Here is a 21,893-nt window from a genome sequence, read left to right as displayed (position 1 = left end):
AATCAGCACTTGTCATTCTTCAGAATATTTTTACATTTACGTCATTTAGCAGACGCTCTTATCCAGAGCGACTTACAAATTGGTGCATTCACCTTATAGCCAGCGGGATAACCACTTTACAATTATTATTATTTTGTATTATTTTTTTGTGGTATTATTATTTTTTACTTTTTTTTTAGTAGATTTTTTTATTTTCGTTTGTTTTATATATATATATATATTGTTGTTTTTTATTTTATGTTTTTTGTAATTATTATTATTATTATTTTTATATATTATTTTTTTTTTTTTGGGGGGGGGGTAGAAGGATTACTTTTATACTATCTACTACCATGTATAATAATAATATAATATATATATATAATATGAACACTTATTGGTTTCCTGTATCTGTGCATGAATCCTTAGAACACAGTCCATTGAACAAAATAAGTCATCCCCAAGTGAGGGACATCAAGAAGACGAACCTCCAACACTCAAAAGCTTGTTCGGTACATGAAGGCTCATGACAGTCACGTCTGTTTGTTCCAGACCCTTACTGAACACCCCATTAAAGACAAGGCAGAGGACAAAGTCTACTTCTGGGGAAACCCTGACAAAAGAGGTACTGCTCCTCCTCTCCATGACAGACGCAGGAGGGAGGCTGCTTACTTCTATCCAATCCCGTCTGACCAACGCTCTACAACCAGCGGCTCATCCGCTTCCAGTGGCAGTTTTGAATCCATCGATAGACTGGGCCGACAGGGTAAGAAGAAACGACTACCGGAGGCAGAGGAGACCGTTCACACGGTCCCAGAACCCACGGGACTGAGTGTCTTTCATTTATCAAGCAAGATATTGAGCCCTGTCCATGTCTCCTAGCTTAATAAAGGGTTATCTTTTGTGCCTACAACTCAGATTTCGATGTTAAGGGAGACATGTTAGTTTTTTAGAAACATCTGTTTAAGGGAATATTTTAGCTCCCCACATCGTGATATTTCATCTGAACATTTAGCTTGCTCACCTGCACATACTCCGACTCCTTTTAGAAGTAAGAGTTATTTTGTACCTCCAGCCAATCGCAATCACTCTATTGAGACATATTGCAGACTCGTTGAAAAAGATGGCGTTCATCTCCTGAAGAACAAACATGAGTACATATCTTTCCATAATTTACCTAAGGATAAAAACAAGCTTTGCTTGATTTACCATCAGGCTACGACAGTCCTTACCCTCCCTGCTAATAAGGGTGGGTCGGATGTATTCATGGATAGGACAGTTTATGTAAATGATCATAGACAACTGCTTGACAACACCTTCTACAAGAAACTCAGAAGTGACCCCACTGCCCAATTTCAGAACACTATCTTTACTGTCCTAAATGGGTATTTAAGTTATTTGCCGAAATTACACAAGAATGTTACAAAACCTCCAGGGCGTCCTATTGTAGCGGGCATTGATGCAGTAACGGCCCCTTTATCGACTTTTGCTGACTTTTTTATTAGACCAGTCGCATAACAGCTCCCGTCCTTTGTAAAGGACACCAGCAGTATGATCTCTATTATTGAATCTCTTGATCCTCTCCCTGAGAATACTTTGTTAGTTACTTTTGATGTTGAGTCGTTATACACGAATGTTCCTCACGACGGCGGTATTGAAGCCATGGGACATCACGAGGGCGGTGTTGAAGCCACGGGACATTTTCTTCTGCAACGTGATTCTAATGAACTACCTTCCAGTGCATGTACAGTCGTGGTCAAACGTTTTGAGAATGACACAAGTATTGGTCTTCACAAAGTTCGCTGCTTCAGTGTTATGAGATAGTTTTGTCAGATGTTACTATGGTATACTGAATTACAAGCATTCCATATGTGTCAAAGGCTTTTATTGACAATTACATTACGTTTATGCAAAGAGTCAATATTTGCATTGTTGACCCTTCTTTTTCAAGACCTCTGCAATCTGCCCTGGCATGCTGTCAATTAACTTCTGGGCCACATCCTGACTGATGGCAGCCCATTCTTGCATAATCAACGCTTGGAGTTTGTCAGAATTTGTGGGTTTTTGTTTGTCCACCTGCCTCTTGAGGATCGACCACAAGTTCTCAATGGGATTAAGGTCTGGGGAGTTTCCTGGCCATGGACCCAAAATGTTGATGTTTTGTTCCCAGAGCCACTTAGTTATCACTTTTGCCTTATGGCAAGGCGCTCCATCAAGCTGGAAAAGGCATTAGTCATCACCAAACTGTTCTTGGATGGTTGGGAGAAGTTGCTCTCGGAGGATGTGTTGATACCATTCTTTATTCATGGCTGTGTTCTTAGGCAAAATTGTGAGTGAGCCCACTCCCTTGGCTGAGAAGCAACCCCACACATGAATGGTCTCAGGATGCTTTACTGTTGGCATGACACAGGACTGATGGTAGCGCTCACCTTGTCTTCTCCGGACAAGGTGTTTTCCGGATGCCCCAAACAATCCGGGCTCTTCGCTGGCCATGGCAGAACACTGACATTCCTGTCTTACAGGAAATCACGCACAGAACGAGCAGTATGGCTGGTGGCATTGTCATGCTGGAGGGTCATGTCAGGATGAGCCTGCAGAAAGGGTACCACATGAGGGAGGAGGATGTCTGCCCTGTAACGCTCAGCGTTGAGATTGCCTGCAATGACAACAAGCTCAGTCCGATGATGCTGTGACACACCGCCCCAGACCATGACGGACCCTCCACCTCCAAATCGATCCCGCTCCAGAGTACAGGCCTCGGTGTAACGCTTATTCTTCGACGATAAACGCGAATCCGACCATCACCCCTGGTGAGACAAAACCGCGACTCGTCAGTGAAGAGCACTTTTTGCCAGTCCTGTCTGGTCCAGCGACGGTGGGTTTGTGCCCATAGGCGACGTTGTTGCCAGAGATGTCTGGTGAGGACCTGCCTTACAACAGGCCTACAAGCCCTCAGTCCAGCCTCTCTCAGCCTATTGTGGACAGTCTGAGCACTGATGGAGGGATTGTGCGTTCCTGGTGTAACTCGGGCAGTTGTTGTTGCCATCCTGTACCTGTCCCGCAGGTGTGATGTTCGGATGGACCGATCCTGTGCAGGTGTTGTTACATGTGGTCTGCCACTGCGAGGACGATCAGCTGTCCGTCCTGTCTCCCTGTAGCGCTGTCTTAGGCGTCTCACAGTACGGACATTGCAATTTTATGCCCTGGCCACATCTGCAGTCCTCATGCCTCCTTGCAGCATGCCTAAGGCATGTTCACGCAGATGAGCAGGGACCCTGGGCATCTTTCTTTTGGTGTTTTTCAGAGTCAGTAGAAAGGCCTCTTTAGTGTCCTAAGTTTTCATAACTGTGACCTTAATTGCCTACAATCTGTAAGCTGTTAGTGTCTTAACGACCGTTCCACAGGTGCATGTTCATTAATTGTTTATGGTTCATTGAACAAGCATGGGAAAGAGTGTTCAAACCCTTTACGATGAAGATCTGTGAAGTTATTTGGATTTTTACGAATTATCTTTGAAAGACAGGTTCCTGAAAAAGGGAGGTTTCTTTTTTTGCTGAGTTTATTTACCTGTGAATAAATTCATGAAATGGAGAATGGATTAAACTATTTACCCATTTAATAACCAGACCTTCATACGAACTTGCTATGCTGAATTGTTGACGCACAATCGAATGTGCTGCATATGCTGCCACCACGCCCACAAGCGCGCCACTCTATGCGGCCGAAGCGGCACGCGGCTATTTACTGGGTGCTAGTGTACATTTACTGGGTGCTAGTGTACACAAGCCGTTAGAAAAAAACTTGCCTCCATTGACAGCCCATGTTAATTCATGGCAGTATTTTATTTCGCTAGGAAGATGTTAGGTGACTTGGTGAGAGGTGTCAGTAGCTTCACAAGGCTTAATTCTGGCACTTATCACCCCCATAGTTCAGCATCACCACCGCTTATCACCCCCATAGTTCAGCATCACCACCACTTATCACCCCCATAGTTCAGCATCACCACCGCTTATCACCCCCATAGTTCAGCATCACCACCACTTATCACTCCCCATAGTTCAGCATTACCACCACATATCACCCCCATAGTTCAGCATCACCACCATTTTTCACCCCCATAATTCAGCATCACCACCTCTTATCACCCCCATAGTTCAGCATCACCACCGGCACCTCCACTAGCTAGTAGGGCTACTATCGAGTCAGACTCAGTGGGAGAGGGAGAAGGGGAGCTGGGGGAGGGGGCAGTGCCTCCACCGACCAAGTGCTCGGAGCAGGTGCAATTTGCAGTTCAAGAACAAGCAAACGTATAACCCCTGGCTTGTCATGCAGAATTCAAAGTTGGGCTGTACAACATGCAAAAAGGTTGGGAGCTTGGGTCTAAAAACGACTGGAGGGATTAAACTAGCAGAAGAGTGGGTGGAATGGACAGTAAATTAACATCCTCTGTCTGACGTACAAAACAACAACAAAGAGCCCTCAGAAAAAAGGTTTTGGAACATTCCTGAATCAAGGCACATTTGGTGGCAGCAAGCCTTGTAGACGAGGCTAAAGAGGACACCCAGGTTAACACTCAAAATGAACAATAAATAAATAGACACTAACCAGAACAGCCTTAGAAGGAGGCTAAACATCACAGCCACAGGCCCGCTCATGGCTTGGAGACGTCACAGCCACAGGCCCGCTCATGGCTTGGAGCAAGAAGTTGACTCTCAGGAGTTAAATGGACTTGACATGGGGAGAGTCATTGTGGGAGGTTTTGAAAACTAAGTTAGGACATTTTTCTGCCTTTACCTTCACAGCACAGAACACGTTTGTAATCTGAATATGTGCTTCATATTATCACATAGGCAGGAGGCCTATATATTCTCATATGTGTGTTCTGCTGTAGCCTACATTGATTTATTTTATTTGAAGTTATATTCCGATATTGTGATATTTGTTCTACTGCTACATTGATGTCTTGAAAATTATATGAAATTGGGGTCTTGTAAGCCCCACAGCTGAGTATGTGTCCATATGGCGGGTGTTCTGCAGTGACGTGTAAAAATGTTGCTGTACATTGATGTCTAGAAAATTAGGCTATAAGAAATTGGGACTTGTGTAAGTGTAATGGGGTAATGAAGTTGTTAAAATCCTGCATAAAAATGGGTATTATGCCACCTCCTGGTAGATGAGTGTCAAATACTCTCAGTGATAAAGGTCTGGGATTCTGGGTCGTCCACAGCACATTTATGGAGAATTGCTGTGGGGGAGTTGAACATTGAATTGTCCAGGGTTAGACATGTATGAAGTTGACATTACATCATAACATCCACCTTTTACATCGTACATTAGCAATTTATGTTATTAATAACTACTGTTGTTGGTTTGGCGTCAAAGAAGCCACTCTTTATATGATATTTGCCGAATCTCCGTTTTCCATGTGGGTTTTATGCTAGCTAACATTCCCTCTTTGAAGTTGGTAGCTAACTTGAAGATGCATCTTCTTTAGGAGTGATATTTATATACTACTGATCATTCATCCATACTGTGTGTGTCCCATCATTTGCAGGTAATTTATGACAAATGTATAAAGTATATGTTTTATAAACTCATGAACACCAGCCAGTTTATTAGCCTGGTTTTGTTAGTTTAGGAAAATAAGTGGTATATTCTAAGTGTGTTATATTTTCTCACCACTAGAGGGTGACATTGAGTCATTTCAGGTTCATTTTGGAATATTTTGAACGCTAAAATGGATGATAGTTTATTCTGATGTTGTTAAATATGAGATTACACATGGAAACAATGTATTTATCTGTATTATAGTAAATTAGGAATGATTAGAAATGGTTAAATCCACTATATGATCACAATGACCTTAGTAGACGTTTTGATTATTTTTTTTTGTTAGTATATTATGCAGCAGATTTATGGAGACTTGCTGTGGGAGTGCTATTTACATCCCGTCACTACTGATCATTCATCCATACTGTGTGTGTCCCATCATCGCAGCTTTGGAAATAAATTAACTACCTCCAGACGTGATGCTTGGCATTCAGGCCAAAGAGTTCAATCTTGGTTTCATCAGACCAGAGAATCTTGTTTCTCATGGTCTCAGAGTCCTTTAGGTGGCTTTTGGCAAACTCCAAGCGGGCTGTCATGTGCCTTTTACTGAGGAGTGGCTTCCGTCTGGCCACTCTACCATAAAGGCCTGATTGGTGGAGTCCTGCAGAGATGGTTGTCCTTCTGGAAGGTTCTCCCATCTCACAGAGGAACACTGGAGCTCTGTCAGAGTGACCATCGGGTTCTTGGTCACCTCCAGGGGCGGCCTGTTCAATAGGGCGATATGGGCGACGCACTGCCAAACGGGAAAAGGAAGGGATTTTTTTTCTAATCAATTATATCACGGCAACAGTAGTTATCAGTGTTGTAATCTATACGTCTGATCTGCCACAGTGCCACACTGCCACTAAATGTCGAATCAGGCTAAAGTCGTGCTTCAAATGGCTCCCCCCCCCTTTTGGGGCGATTTCAGTCAGGTTGAAAATCGCCCAGAAGTCTGTCATAGACTCCCATGTAAAATCTATTTTTTTCAAATTTCAGAGCCTTCAATACAATCTCAATGGGTGTCTGTGGGCTTGCACTTACGCGCTTTCGTCATACGTTACGTAACCATGAACGTAACTGAGAAAAGAGTGGATTGTTTGAAAGAAGTTCCTTTTTGTCGGCGAACAAATGAAGATAAATTGGCATCGAAACAATTAGGACCTCCCAGACCAAATTTAATAATTCAACAGGTTTCTACTAAAGGCGGAAAGTCCTACACCCGAGGATTTTCCAAAAATTGGTACTGAACGAAAAAAGACATTGCCACTCACTCAACTGGATGACGAGGGATACAGGCTAGCTGTCCGCCGCCACAACGATGAGGTTAGTGTTGATAATCACAAGTTTACTGGAGAACCAACTGAGACCAAGTAGAGACTTTGGACAGGGTGGATATGGTGTAATAAAGGCAGTTTATTCAGAGGTAAATATATCTGGAATCGCGTTCACGGACCCGTTCGTCAAACTCTTAGGGAGCTATAAATTAAGCCCCATTACTTACCATATCAGATAAGAGAAATTGCTGCAGCTACATATATTTTACATCCTGGCCCTACATAGTTCACTATTTGCATCACTTACCAAAATATTACATGTGGTCATATATGCTTGGAAAGTGGAGATGCCATAGAACGTCAAAAAAGTAAACATTGCTGGAGACACATTGCCGTTTTGGAGAAGACATCGCGTTTGCTAGCGAAGAGATTTGTTGTGGCAAATGAACTTGGGCTGGGAATTGCCAGGAACCTCACGATAAGATATATGCATCAGCATTGCGAGTCTCATGATTCTATACGTATTGCGATTCGATACTGTGATTTTATTGCGCACCATATGTCTGTTGCAGAGGGATCAGAAAGCCATGAGAACGAGTTTTGATCAGTCATGGAAATAAAAGTGCTGAAAACAAATTGGCTCCCAATGTGAAAAGATTGAGAACAAGCTATGAAGGAACAATAATGGTGTTTTGGTGCAGGTACAGCCAACTAGCGCTAAAATATTGCGATATTGTCAATACAGTATATCGTAAAGTATCACTATGTAACTCGATTTCTTTCACCCCAATCCCTCAAATTAACGGTAAATAACTGAATTGTTTGCCCCACATTTAGCTAAGATGATTAGCTAGCCAGCTAAAATGTTTTATTTAGTTAGCAGTCGCATCTACAATAGTTTACTGTCAATAACATGTCTCCAAAAATGACGTGGTGTCTCCAATTGTGTTGACATTTTACAATTGCAATGCGCATCCATGAGTATCCACTTTCTGTAGCTCAGCTGGTAGAGCATGGTGCTTGTAACGCCAAGGTAGTGGGTTCGATCCCGGGACCACCCATACACAAAAATGTATGCACGCATGACTGTAAGTCGCTTTGGATAAAAGCGTCTGCTAAATGGCATATTATTATTATTATTATTATTATTATCTGAAGAGAGCCCCGAAACATTGTGTGCAGACATTTTATGCAATAAATGAAGTAGGTTCAATCTAGTAGTTCTGATCTTCTGATTGGTCCTGATGAGTTGGGCGAGGTCCCCTCCAGGCTACAGAGCATTGGCTCTGAGTCGGGTTCTCTGTCTTCAAATGTTCAGCCTAAGAGAGGGGATTTTTGTGTGTGTGTGTGTGTGTGTGTGTTTAACAGTGATGATGTGTGTGTGTGTGTGTGTTTAACAGTGATGATGTGTGTGTGTGTGTGTTTGTGTGTGTGTGTGTCCTCAGAGCAAGAACTTGTGAGTTGGAAGAACTGAGAGGCCTATGGCGTGGGTGTTGTCCTTGGCCACCTGCTGACAAGGCTGACAAGATAGGACCCTTTTGTCCATTGTTATTGGATAGGAACAGAACTTATAACCAGCTCCTGACCTAAATAGATCTTAGCACAACATTTTACTCAACATATCATATTCCATATTCACTATAACAAATATATTTACTACGACATTAGCAAGAACCGCCACATCCTCAGCCGGCTAATCCAGTGTGTGAAGTTTTGCGGAGTGTTTGAGTTAGCTTTGCGAGGCAAAGATGAAACTGAGGGCTCCACCAACCCTGGTAAGCCAACACTTTTGAGATCAGTCAATAAATGCTTCTGGTATTGACTTATATGCTGCCCCTGTCTTCATGTTGTTGCTGGACATATCTTTTTTTAAATGTGTGTAGGTCACCTAAATCATCAGAAAAATTGCCCCTCCTGAGAATTTTTTCAGGAGCCGCCACTGGTCACCTCCCTGACCAAGACCCTTCTCCCCAGATTGTTCAGTTTTTCCGGGCGACCAGCTCAAGGAAGAGTCTTGGAGGTTCCAAACTTCTTCCATTTAAGAATGATGGAGGCCACTGTGTTCTTGGGAACCTTCAATGCTGCAGAAATGTTTTGGTACCCTTCCCCAGATCTGTGCCTCGACACAATCCTGTCTCTGAGCTCTACGAACAATTCCTTCGACCTCATGGCTTGGTTTTTGCTCTGACATGCACTGTCAACTGTGGGACCTTATATAGACAGGTGTTTGCCTTTCCAAATCATGTCCAATCAATTGAATTTACTACAGGTGGACTCCAATCAAGTTGTAGAAACATCTCAAGGATGATCAATGGAAACAGGATGCACCTGAGCTCAATTTCGAGTCTCATCGCAAAGGTTCTGAATAGTTATGTAAATAAGGTTTTTCTGTTTTTATTTTTTATACATTCATAAACATTTCTAAAAAACAGTTTTTGCATTGTCATTATGGGGTTATTGTGTGTAGATTAATGATATATATGTTTTTATTTAATCCATTTTAGAATAAGGCTGTAAAGTAACAAAATGTGGAAAAAGTCAAGGGGTCTGAATACTTTCCCAATACACTGTACATTTACATTTACATTTTAGTCATTTAGCAGACGCTCTTATCCAGAGCGACTTACAGGAGCAATTAGGGTTAAGTGCCTTGCTCAAGGGCACATTTACGTCATTTAGCAGACGCTCTTATCCAGAGCGACTTACAAATTGGTGCATTCACCCTATAGCCAGTGGGATAACCACTTTACAAATATTTTTTTTGTTTTTGTTCATTTTTGTTTTATATTGTTTATTTTTTTTTGGGGGGGGTAGAAGGATTACTTTATCCTATCCCAGGTATTCCTTAAAGAGGTGGGGTTTCAAATGTCTCCGGAAGGTGGTGAGTGACTCCGCTGTCCTGGCGTCGTGAGGGAGCTTGTTCCACCATTGGGGTGCCAGAGCAGCGAACAGTTTTGACTGGGCTGAGCGGGAACTATGCTTCCGCAGAGGAAGGGGAGCCAGCAGGCCAGAGGTGGATGAACGCAATGCCCTCGTTTGGGTGTAGGGACTGATCAGAGCCTGAAGGTACGGAGGTGCCGTTCCCCTCACTGCTCCATAGGCAAGCACCATGGTCTTGTAACGGATGCGAGCTTCAACTGGAAGCCAGTGGAGTGTGCGGAGGAGGGGGGTGACGTGAGAGAACTTGGGAAGGTTGAACACCAGACGGGCTGCGGCATTCTGGATGAGTTGTAGGGGTTTAATGGCACAGGCAGGGAGCCCAGCCAACAGCGAGTTGCAGTAATCCAGACGGGAGATGACAAGTGCCTGGATTAGGACCTGTGCCGCTTCCCGAATGTTGTAGAGCATGAACCTGCAGGATCGGGTCACCGCCTTGATGTTGGCGGAGAACGACAGGGTGTTGTCCAGGGTCACGCCAAGGCTCTTCGCACTCTGGGAGGAGGACACAACGGAGTTGTCAACCGTGATGGCGAGATCATGGAACGGGCAGTCCTTCCCCGGGAGGAAGAGCAGCTCCGTCTTGCCAGGGTTCAGCTTGAGGTGGTGATCCGTCATCCATACTGATATGTCTGCCAGACATGCAGAGATGCGATTCGCCACCTGGTTATCAGAAGGGGGAAAGGAGAAGATTAGTTGTGTATCGTCAGCGTAGCAATGATAGGAGAGGCCATGTGAGGATATGACAGAGCCAAGTGACTTGGTGTATAGGGAGAAAAGGAGAGGGCCTAGAACTGAGCCCTGGGGGACACCAGTGGTGAGAGCACGTGGTGCGGAGACAGCTTCTCGCCACGCCACTTGGTAGGAGCGACCGGTCAGGTAGGACGCAATCCAGGAGTGAGCCGCGCCGGAGATGCCCAGCTCGGAGAGGGTGGAGAGGAGGATCTGATGGTTCACAGTATCAAAGGCAGCAGACAGTTCTAGAAGGACAAGAGCAGAGGAGAGAGAGTTAGCTTTAGCAGTGTGGAGAGCCTCCGTGACACAGAGAAGAGCAGTCTCAGTTGAATGACCAGTCCTGAAACCTGACTGGTTTGGATCAAGAAGGTCATTCTGAGAGAGATAGCAAGAGAGTTGGCTAAAGACGGCACGCTCAATAGTTTTGGAAAGAAAAGAAAGAAGGGATACTGGTCTGTAGTTGTTGACATCAGTGGGATCGAGTGTTGTTTTTTTGAGAAGGGGTGCAACTCTCGCTCTCTTGAAGACGGAAGGGACATAGCCAGCGGTCAAGGATGAGTTGATCAGCGAGGTGAGGTAGGGGAGAAGGTCACCGGAGATGGTCTGGAGAAGAGAGGAGGGGATGGGGTCAAGCGGGCAGGTTGTTGGGCGGCCTGCAGTCACTAGTCGCAAGATTTTATCTGGAGAGAGAGGGGAGAAATGTCAGCTTCCTGCTTCCCCTGTTTGTCTCCTGGCCTCTAGAGGTCAGCTGTGTTCCCCTTTGCCTTAGTTTTTCCTCATGTGTCCTAATTAGCTTATCTATGTCACCTGTGCCTTGTTTCCCCTTGAGTATTTTAGCTGTGTGTTTTCCCCTTGTTTCTCACTTGGTTATTGCGTCCTGTCTATGTGTCTCCTGCTTTGTCCCACCGTGTCAGTCCTAGTAAGTTATTCGAAGTTATCTTTAGTTTGTTTTTCTCCCCTCGTGGAGTTGTTTTGTTTTGCCTCCTGTTTTGGAACATTAAATCTACTTGCCTGGAGTATTGCCTTGGGTGTTTCATTTGGGTCCTACAACATCTCCTCTGTGGCTAAGGGGTAGTACCCCCAGCTCTACACATTTGAGACCGGAGTTCTAGCCCGGCTTGTGACAGAATAACCAAGTCCATCATGGACCCAGAAACACTCAGTTCCCAGGACCTGTTGGCGGTGATCAGTCGACATGAGGCTTCTTTCCAGCGCCATGAAGCCGTTCTCAGCCGACAAGAGGAGCTGATGGCTAGACATTCTCAACTCCTGGCCGAAATGATGAGTTCCCTTCACCAGCTTTTGAACGCCTCCTTGGTCCTCCCCCTTCCCCCGGTCACCTCCCAGTGACGACAGGCCTTCTCGGTTGGCGGAGCCCCCGACTACCACCTCCCAAGCCCTTTTCTGGGGATCCAAGCTCTTGCCAGGGTTTTCTCACCCAATGCTCCCTCACCTTCGAGCTCCAACCCTCAAGTTTTCCCACAGACCGTTCCAAGATTGCCTACCTCATTACCCTTCTTTCAGACAAGGCGCTCGCCTGGGCCTCTGCGGTGTGGCAGTCCCAGGAGGCCTGTTGTGACTCCCTCGCTGCATTTGTAGAAGAGTTCAAGCGGGTGTTCGATCATCCTGTCAGTGGGCGGGAGGCTTCCAGGCGCCTACTGTCTCTCCGTCAGGGCCCCCGAAGCACGGCAGATTTTGCCATTGAGTTCCGAACCATAGCAGCAAGGAGCGGATGGAATGATGAAGCGCTGAGGGTCTGCTTTCAGGGAGGGTTATCTGAGCCCCTTCAAGATGAGTTAGCCACCCGTGAACCAGCTGAAGATCTCGAGTCCCTCATAGCCTTGGCCATCCGCCTGGACAATCGTCTAAGAGAGCGGAGAACGGCTCGCCGTCAGGTGTCTCAGTCCCAAGTTCCTCTGAGCAGCTCTGTTTCTCCTGTTTGGACTCCGTCATTCAGAGCTGCCCCGGCTCCTGAACTGCCCCAGGATTCCCCGGAGAGCATGCAGTTAGGCCGTTCCAGGCTTTCTTCCAACGAAAGGGAACGTCGCATGAGGGAGCGTCGGTGCCTCTACTGCGGGGTTGCCGGCCACTTCCGCTCCACTTGCCCCGAGCTTTCGGGAAACGCCTGTCCCCGCCCAGCTACAGGAGGGTTGTGATGGGGAAAATTAGAGCTCCTCCTGCTAACGCGGTCCTAGCTATTCCAGCCACTCTGTCCTGGGAGGGCCACCAGCATCGGGTCCAGGCTATGATCGATTCCGGTGCCGCAGGTGATTTTATGGATGTAACCTTGGCTAAGGAACTTAAGATCCCTACCCAACTACTTCCTCAACCCCAGGCAGTTACAGCCTTAGATGGCAGACCTCTGGAACCAGGAAAAGTTACTGAGGCGACTCAATCCCTGCGACTTACCATCTCTCAACACCAGCAGGAGGAGACCTTCTATCTCATTGACTCTCCCGAGTATCCTATTATCCTGGGTCACCCTTGGCTATGCAGACATAATCCCCAGATCGACTGGCCTACTGGCACCATTCTTAGCTGGGGTCCCACTTGCCAACTCACCTGCATGCTTCAGAGTTCCTCAGCCCCTAGTACCCAGTTTCAAGAGTCTGTTGACGTCTCCCGTGTCCCCAGTGTTTACCATCGGTTCAAGGCAGTGTTCAGCAAGGCCCGGGCTACTGCCTTACCGCCTCATCGCACTTATGACTGTGCCATTGATCTACTCCCTGGGTGCTGCCCTCCTAGAGGTCGGATCTTTTCCTTGTCCTCCCCGAGCACGCAGCTATGGACACCTACATTAAGGAGTCCTTGGCAGCCGGCCTCATCTATGCCTCTACTTCCCCTGCTGGGGCGGGCTTCTTTTGTTGAAAAGAAAGACGGGGTCTGAGGCCTTGTATTGATTACCGGGGACTCAACAAGATCACGGTTCGGAATCGATACCCTCTTCCTCTCATGGCCACTGCTTTTGAGCTGCTTCAAGGGGCTTCCATTTTTACTAAGCTGGATCTCCGCAATGCTTACCATCTCGTGCGGATCCGGCCAGGAGACGAATGGAAGACGGCGTTCAACACGCCCACGGGACACTATGAATATCGGGTGATGCCGTTCGGGCTCACCAATGCCCCCGCAGTATTCCAAGCCCTGATTAATGATGTTCTCCGGGATATGCTTAATCTGTTCGTCTTCGTGTACCTGGACGATATCCTCATCTTCTCGAGGTCACTGAAGGAACATGAGGGGCATGTTAGCTGGGTTCTCCAGAGGCTCCTTGACAATCACCTCTACGTTAAGCCTGAGAAGTGTGAATTTCATGTTTCTCAGACTCAGTTTCTCGGGTTTATTGTCACTCCCGGGCACCTAGAGATGGATCCCAAGAAGGTCAAGGCGGTCCACGATTGGCCCACACCTGCCACGGTCAAGGAGGTTCAACGGTTCATTGGCTTTTCTAACTTCTATCGGAAGTTCATCAAGAATTTCAGCTCGGTGGTAGCCCCCTTGACGACGCTTACCAAGGGAGGAGGGACCAAGATTCACTGGGGTCCGGAAGCAGCAGGGGCCTTCGAGGATCTCAAGCGCCGCTTCACTTCTGCTCCGATTCTGGTGACCCCTGACCCAGAGAGACCTTTCGTGGTGGAGGTGGACGCCTCAGAGGTGGGGGTGGGAGCCGTCCTGTCACAGAGGGGTGCGGATGGGAGATTACACCCTTGTGCCTTCATGTCTCGCCGCCTGTCTGAGGCCGAGCGCAACTACCACGTGGGGGATCTAGAGTTGCTTGCGGTAAAACTGGCCTTGGAAGAGTGGCGCCATTGGCTTGAGGGGGCTCAGCACCCTTTCCAGGTTCTCACAGACCACAAGAACCTGGAATATCTCCAACAGGCTAAGCGGATGAACCCTCGGCAAGCACGATGGTCCCTTTTCTTTAATCGATTCCAGTTCCTCCTGACTTACCGACCTGGCACCAAGAACGTCAAGCCGGATGCTCTGTCTCGAGTCTATTCTCCCGAGGTACAAGAGAAGCCCTTGGCATCGATTATTCCGAGGTCTAGGATCGTCGCACCTCTTCAGTGGGAACTAGAAAGAGGGGTACGAGAAGCTCTTGCCCATGAGCCCGATCCAGGCGGTGGTCCTGCCGGTCGCCTGTACGTTCCTCTCTCGGTTCGGGCCCGCGTCTTGCAGTGGGGTCATGAGTCGCCCTTGACATGCCATCCTGGCAGTGCTCGCACACTGGAGTTCCTCCGACGGCGGTTTTGGTGGCCGTCCATCAAGAAGGACGTGCAGGTCTATGTTGAGGCCTGCCCTGTGTGCAACCAGGGAAAGTCGACACGCCAGCGACCCCAGGGACTGCTCCATCCCTTACCTGTTCCTCGAAGGCCATGGTCACACCTTTCTCTGGACTTTGTTACGGGACTTCCTCTATCCCAGGGCAACACCGTCATCCTTGTGGTGGTAGACCGTTTCTCTAAGGCTGCCCGGTTTATTCCCCTGCCCAAGCTGCCCTCGGCTAAGGAGACTGCTGAGCTCCTCATGAACCATGTCTTCCGGATATTTGGCATTCCCCTGGACGTGGTCTCTGACCGAGGTCCCCAATTCTCGTCCCGGTTTTGGGGGCCTTCTGCAGGCTTATTGGGGCCACAGCCAGCCTATCGTCAGGATTCCATCCAGAGTCTAATGGCCAAACGGAACGGATTAATCAGGATCTGGAGACCACCCTGCGGTGTATGGCGGCCAGTAATCCCACGTCTTGGGCCACCTATATCATTTGGGCTGAATATGCCCACAACACCCTCCAGTCCTCAGCCACCGGATTGTCCCCCTTCGAATGCCAGTTCGGTTACAACCCTCCATTATTTCCAGAGGAAGAGGCGCAAGTTGGTGTTCCCTCGGCCCAGCGCTTTGTCCAACGCTGTAGGCGGACCTGGAAGAAGGCCAGGTGTACCCTCCTTCGGACCTCCCAGAGATACCAAAGTCAGGCTAATCGCCACCGCCGGGCGTCCCCTAGTTTCCGAGCTGGTCAGAGAGTTTGGTTGGCCACTAAGAACTTGCCCCCTCCGGGTCGAATCCAAGAAGCTTTCCCAGAGATACATCGGCCCTTTCCGCATTTCTAGAAAGGTTAACCCTGTGTCGTATCGTTTAGTTCTGCCTCGCTCCCTTAGAGTTAACCCCCACTTTCCATGTTTCACTCCTTAAACCTGTCTTGTCTTCTCCTTTTGCCCCCCCCACAGACCCCCGCCACCTCCCAGGATCATAGACGGCCAGCCAGCCTACACAGTCCGCCGGATACTGGACTCCCGGAGGGTCCAGAACTCTCTGCAGTATCTGGTGGATTGGGAGGGCTACGGGCCAGAGGAGCGCTCCTGGGTTCCAGCCAGGGACATCCTGGACCCAGGGTTGATCCGAGATTTTCGCACCCTGGGGCCAGGGTGTTCTGGAAGGAACGTCAGGAGTCGTTCCTAGAGGAGGGGTCCTGTCAGCTTCCTGCTTCCCCTGTTTGTCTCCTGGCCTCTAGAGGTCAGCTGTGTTCCCCCTTTGCCTTAGTTTTTCCTCATGTGTCCTAATTAGCTTATCTATGTCACCTGTGCCTTGTTTCCCCTTGAGTATTTTAGCTGTGTGTTTTCCCCTTGTTTCTCACTTGGTTATTGCGTCCTGTCTATGTGTCTCCTGCTTTGTCCCACCGTGTCAGTCCTAGTAAGTTATTCGAAGTTATCTTTAGTTTGTTTTTCTCCCCTCGTGGAGTTGTTTTGTTTTGCCTCCTGTTTTGGAACATTAAATCTACTTGCCTGGAGTATTGCCTTGGGTGTTTCATTTGGGTCCTACAACATCTCCTCTGTGGCTAAGGGGTAGTACCCCCAGCTCTACACATTTGAGACCGGAGTTCTAGCCCGGCTTGTGACAGAAAGAAGTCAAAGCGTAGGGTAGGGCAGTGTGAGCAGGACCAGCAGTGTCATTAGACTTAACAAACGAGGATCGGATGTCGTCAACCTTCTTTTCAAAGTGGTTGACGAAGTCATCCACAGAGAGGGAGGAGGGGGTTGGGTGTACCATACCCCCTTGTGCCTTATTGCTTAATCATAGCAGGTAAGCGAGTTAAATCGACATCCATTGATAGAAAATGATCTGGCGAGTTTAATATATTTAAATTATATTTTATCTTGTCACATATTAAAATTCCATTATTACGTCATGTCATAGCTTGCAATAATTAATACTTTGAAGAAACCCGAATTTTGCTTCTAACGTCGTTACAAGTTACTATGACATTCCTTCTTAATTGGCTCGATAACGTTATGGAAAAATGGTTTATTTTATAAATATGGCCCCTTTTGATGAGAAAACAAAATGGGGCTTGTTTTTCAGGCCTTTCGGGCAGCTTTGAGTGGTCATTGGGCTGGAAATGTTTCCTGACCAGGCAACCCTGATTGTGTGTCAAGAATTCAGTATAGCAAGTTTGTATGAAGGTCCGGTTATTAAATGGGTAAATAGTTTAATCCATTCTCCATTTCATTAATTTATTCACAGGTAAATAGTAATATGCTCTAAACCGCACTGGTGACAAACAAACTTTGCTGCCCTGTTTCGTCCACATGGCTGGGAGAACTTATATATAACAACAACAAAAAAACTTATTATTAGCTAACTAGTTAACGTTACAGTGCAAGCTAACTCACATGACCTGCTAACTCATCACCACCTCACCCGCTCTTAAGATAACCGACTGGGGGCCCAACTGGGGGCCCAACTGGGGGCCCTCTTAAGATAACCGACTGGGGGCCCAACTGGGGGCCCTCTTAAGATAACCGACTGGGGGCCTAACTGGGGGCCCTCTTAAGATAACCAACTGGGGGCCCAACTGGGGGCCCTCTTAAGATAACCGACTGGGGGCCCAACTGGGGGCCCTCTTAAGATAACCGACTGGGGGCCCAACTGGGGGCCCTCTTAAGATAACCAACTGGGGGCCCAACTGGGGGCCCAACTGGGGGTCCAACTGGGGGCCCTCTTAAGATAACCGACTGGGGGCCCAAGGCTGGTTAGGAAACACCGCTAGAGACACTACTATGTAACTGTGATGAACTGAGAGAATATGAAGGTAGCACTGTAATTCATTAATCATATGCTGTCTTCCCTAGTAGCACTGTAATTCATTAATCACATGCTGTCTTCCCTAGTAGCACTGTAATTCATTAATCATATGCTGTCTTCTCTAGTAGCACTGTGATTCATTAATCATATGCTGTCTTCTCTAGTAGCACTGTGATTCATTAATCATATGCTGTCTTCCCTAGTAGCACTGTAATTCATTAATCATATGCTGTCTTCCCTAGTAGCACTGTAATTCATTAATCATATGCTGTCTTCTCTAGTAGCACTGTAATTCATTAATCATATGCTGTCTTCCCTAGTAGCACTGTAATTCATTAATCATATGCTGTCTTCCCTGCTCCTCTATTCTTACCTCTTTCCCTTTCTGTCCTTGACGCTCTTCCTCCCACCTCTCTCCCCACCTCCTCTTCCTCCCACCTCTCTCCCCACCTCCTCTTTCTCCCACCTCTCTCCCCTCCTCCTCTTCCTCCCACCTCTCTCCCCACCTCCTCTTCCTCCCACCTCTCTCCCCACCTCCTCTTTCTTACACCTCTCTCCCCACCTCCTCTTCCTCCCACCTCTCTCCCCACCTCCTCTTCCTCCCCACCTCTCTCCCCACCTCCTCTTCCTCCCACCTCTCTCCCCACCTCTCTTCCTCCCACCTCTCTCCCCTCCTCCTCTTCCTCCCACCTCTCTCCCCTCCTCCTCTTCCTCCCACCTCTCTCCCCCACCTCCTCTTCCTCCCACCTCTCTCCCCACCTCCTCTTCCTCCCACCTCTCTCCCCACCTCCTCTTTCTCCCACCTCTCTCCCCACCTCCTCTTCCTCCCACCTCTCTCCCCCACCTCCTCTTTCTCCCACCTCTCTCCCCACCTCCTCTTCCTCCCTCTCTCCCACCTCCTCTTTCTCACACCTCCCCCACCTCCTCTTCCTCCCACCTCTCTCCCCACCTCCTCTTTCTCCCACCTCTCTCCCCACCTCCTCTTCCTCCCACCTCTCTCCCCACCTCCTCTTTCTCCCACCTCTCTCCCCCACCTCCTCTTTCTCCCACCTCTCTCCCCCACCTCCTCTTTCTCCACCTCTCTCCCCACCTCCTCTTTCTCCCACCTCTCTCCCCACCTCCTCTTTCTCCCACCTCTCTCCCCACCTCCTCTTTCTCACACCTCTCTCCCCCACCTCCTCTTTCTCCCACCTCTCTCCCCACCTCCTCTTTCTCCCACCTCTCTCCCCCACCTCCTCTTTCTCCCACCTCTCTCCCCACCTCCTCTTTCTCCCACCTCTCTCCCCACCTCCTCTTTCTCCCACCTCTCTCCCCACCTCCTCTTTCTCCCACCTCTCTCCCCCACCTCCTCTTTCTCCCACCTCTCTCCCCACCTCCTCTTTCTCCCACCTCTCTCCCCACCTCCTCTTTCTCCCACCTCTCTCCCCCACCTCCTCTTTCTCCCACCTCTCTCCCCACCTCCTCTTTCTCCCACCTCTCTCCCCACCTCCTCTTTCTTCCACCTCTCTCCCCCACCTCCTCTTTCTCCCACCTCTCTCCCCACCTCCTCTTCCTCCCACCTCTCTCCCCCACCTCCTCTTCCTCCCACCTCTCTCCCCACCTCCTCTTCCTCTCACCTCTCTCCCCCACCTCCTCTTCCTCCTACACCTCTCTCCCCACCTCCTCTTTCTCCCACCTCTCTCCCCACCTCCTCTTCCTCCCACCTCTCTCCCCACCTCCTCTTTCTCCCACCTCTCTCCCCACCTCCTCTTCCTCTCACCTCTCTCCCCACCTCCTCTTTCTCCCACCTCTCTCCCCCACCTCCTCTTCCTCCCACCTCTCTCCCCCACCTCCTCTTTCTCCCACCTCTCTCCCCACCTCCTCTCTCCCCCACCTCCTCTTTCTCCCACCTCTCTCCCCACCTCCTCTTCCTCCCACCTCTCTCCCCCACCTCCTCTTTCTCCCACCTCTCTCCCCACCTCCTCTTTCTCCCACCTCTCTCCCTACCTCCTCTTCCTCCCACCTCTCTCCCTACCTCCTCTTCCTCCCACCTCTCTCCCCACCTCCTCTTCCTCCCACCTCTCTCCCCCACCTCCTCTTTCTCCCACCTCTCTCCCCTACCTCCTCTTCCTCCCACCTCTCTCCCACCTCCTCTTCCTCCCACCTCTCTCCCCACCTCCTCTTCCTCCCACCTCTCTCCCCCACCTCCTCTTCCTCCCACCTCTCTCCCCACCTCCTCTTTCCTCCCACCTCTCTCCCCACCTCCTCTTTCTCCCACCTCTCTCCCCACCTCCTCTTCCTCCCACCTCTCTCCCCACCTCCTCTTTCTCCCACCTCTCTCCCCACCTCCTCTCTCCCCACCTCCTCTTTCTCCCACCTCTCTCCCCCACCTCCTCTTCCTCCCTCCTCTCTCCCCACCTCCTCTTTCTCCCACCTCTCTCCCCACCTCCTCTTCCTCCCACCTCTCTCCCCACCTCCTCTTTCTCCCATCTCTCTCCCCACCTCCTCTTTCTCCCACCTCTCTCCCCACCTCCTCTTTCTCCCACCTCTCTCCCCACCTCCTCTTTCTCCCACCTCTCTCCCCACCTCCTCTTTCTTCCTCTGTTTTTATAATGCACACCAGATGTGCATTGAAGTACAGATTGAACTTGTATTTATAATATTACAATTATGATATTTATAATGCATGTATTATGTATTTATAACACTTGGATAATTAACTTCTTTCAATAAAGTTTTTCACATTCTCTTCTGATTGAAATTAAGTCTCTCATTTGATGAAATACTACACCTATCCCGTGTCCTCAGATTAGTGCAGATGAAGGAAATTAGATCGTGAGATTAACCGATTTTAGAGTAATTACATGATGCATAGGAAGTGTAGTGTACTGTTTTTAAAACTCTGTTTCTGTATATACGAATTACAAATCAGCCTTAAACTAGTTAAATCATGTTTGTAGTCTATTGCATAGTTACAATGTGTAACCATTGATGTCCCAGGACCAGGATTGGTAAACACTGTTGAAGTGTATAATTGTAAACCATACATGCAGACACAGCATCAATCAAAGACTGGAGTTTGATACTCCTGGTATTGGATACGACTGAAAAATAATGTCTCACAAACATTCAGACCTGAACTGCACCTTTATTTGCCAAGGTAGAGTACATGATCAGTGAATATATTCAATGTAAAGGCTACAATGTGGGGATGTCATGCTTGGTAATAATTAACCCCCCTCCGGACCTCAACACCACTAGCTTGAACATGAAGATCTTACACCGGAACAGAAGGACACAGTTTCAGATCTTTCCATGTCTTGGGATCTTCCGGCAGTCACCAAAACAAATCGGAGATGGCTACATAACAAACTTCTACTCCATGCAGTGAGTTCCTGCTGGTTAAGTGACAGAATTCATCGCTGTACTTGTTGAAATTATAGAATGTGTTGTGAACCCTGGCTTGTTATGTTAACACGAGAGTTTAAGTACTAGAGTTTTAATGGATTTTTATAAAGCACTTTATTGTGTTTATTAACATTTTTCCTACTGTGCCAACTTTTGTCAAATTTGGGTTAAGGATTTGGATCAAAAATGTGATATTTGATTTTCTCCATATTGCCCAGCCCTAATGTCAATGCATACACAGTTCAGATGAATTGACACAAGTTCAGTGTCTTTGAAAACATTAACACACTGTGCAGTAGTTGACTTTTTTTTCTTCCATTTACTAAAATCAAACTGTTCTGCACCTTCAGTGCTAACAGTACAGCATTCATGTTAGTCATTCTGTGGACCATAATGAGACAGGAAGCTTCAAAGAAACAGCTTTTTTTCCTTTCTTTTAAAAGGAAAGTAAACTTTCAGTTTTTCTTTGCTTGTTCTAACACAACAAATAAAAACATGGGTTGGACATCAGTCTAAGATTCTTGATAACACTTCCACAGTCTCTACATATAGTCTAAGTGCATCAGTAACAGAAACTCCTGGAGCTGGCAAAATTGCAACCTCTTCATCTGAGAGCTCACGGGCCAGCTGAACCTCGGGGACTGACACAGTGCCTCGATGAAGGCAGTGAGGTCCGTTCCAATCGATCCCATATTCTTCAGGAACCTGAATGGATGACAAGCATAATCAGTCTTGTACTTAAAACTAGTTTGACATGTCCTTACACAAGATTGTTATTTTTGGTCACCAAGGCAGTGAGAAATGAAATGTTACTTATTCAGTTTTTAAAATAATACAGCTTTGCATAGTATGCACTGTAGAAACTACAGCTCACAGGTTGATCTTTAAAAGCTCGGGAGATTTTAAAGAGAC

The 21,893-nt window shown here is 47.7% G+C and overlaps 1 protein-coding gene across 1 annotated transcript in view; it reads left to right on the top strand.

Moving 5' to 3' along the window:
- Positions 1–495: 495 nt before the first annotated feature.
- Positions 496–21,893, top strand: part of LOC121557876 (CD276 antigen-like) — a 112,751-nt gene continuing 91,353 nt past the window's right edge. The window contains exon 1 of the mRNA XM_045211800.1: positions 496–604. Coding sequence (XP_045067735.1) covers positions 496–604 — 109 coding nt within the window. The remainder of the gene's footprint in view (positions 605–21,893) is intronic.

This window comes from Coregonus clupeaformis, chromosome 39 (assembly GCF_020615455.1).
Source record: "Coregonus clupeaformis isolate EN_2021a chromosome 39, ASM2061545v1, whole genome shotgun sequence".
In the NCBI taxonomy this organism is placed as follows: Eukaryota; Metazoa; Chordata; class Actinopteri; order Salmoniformes; family Salmonidae; genus Coregonus; species Coregonus clupeaformis.
Note: the sequence above shows the minus strand (reverse complement) of the source record. Positions and strands in the feature narration are given on the sequence as shown.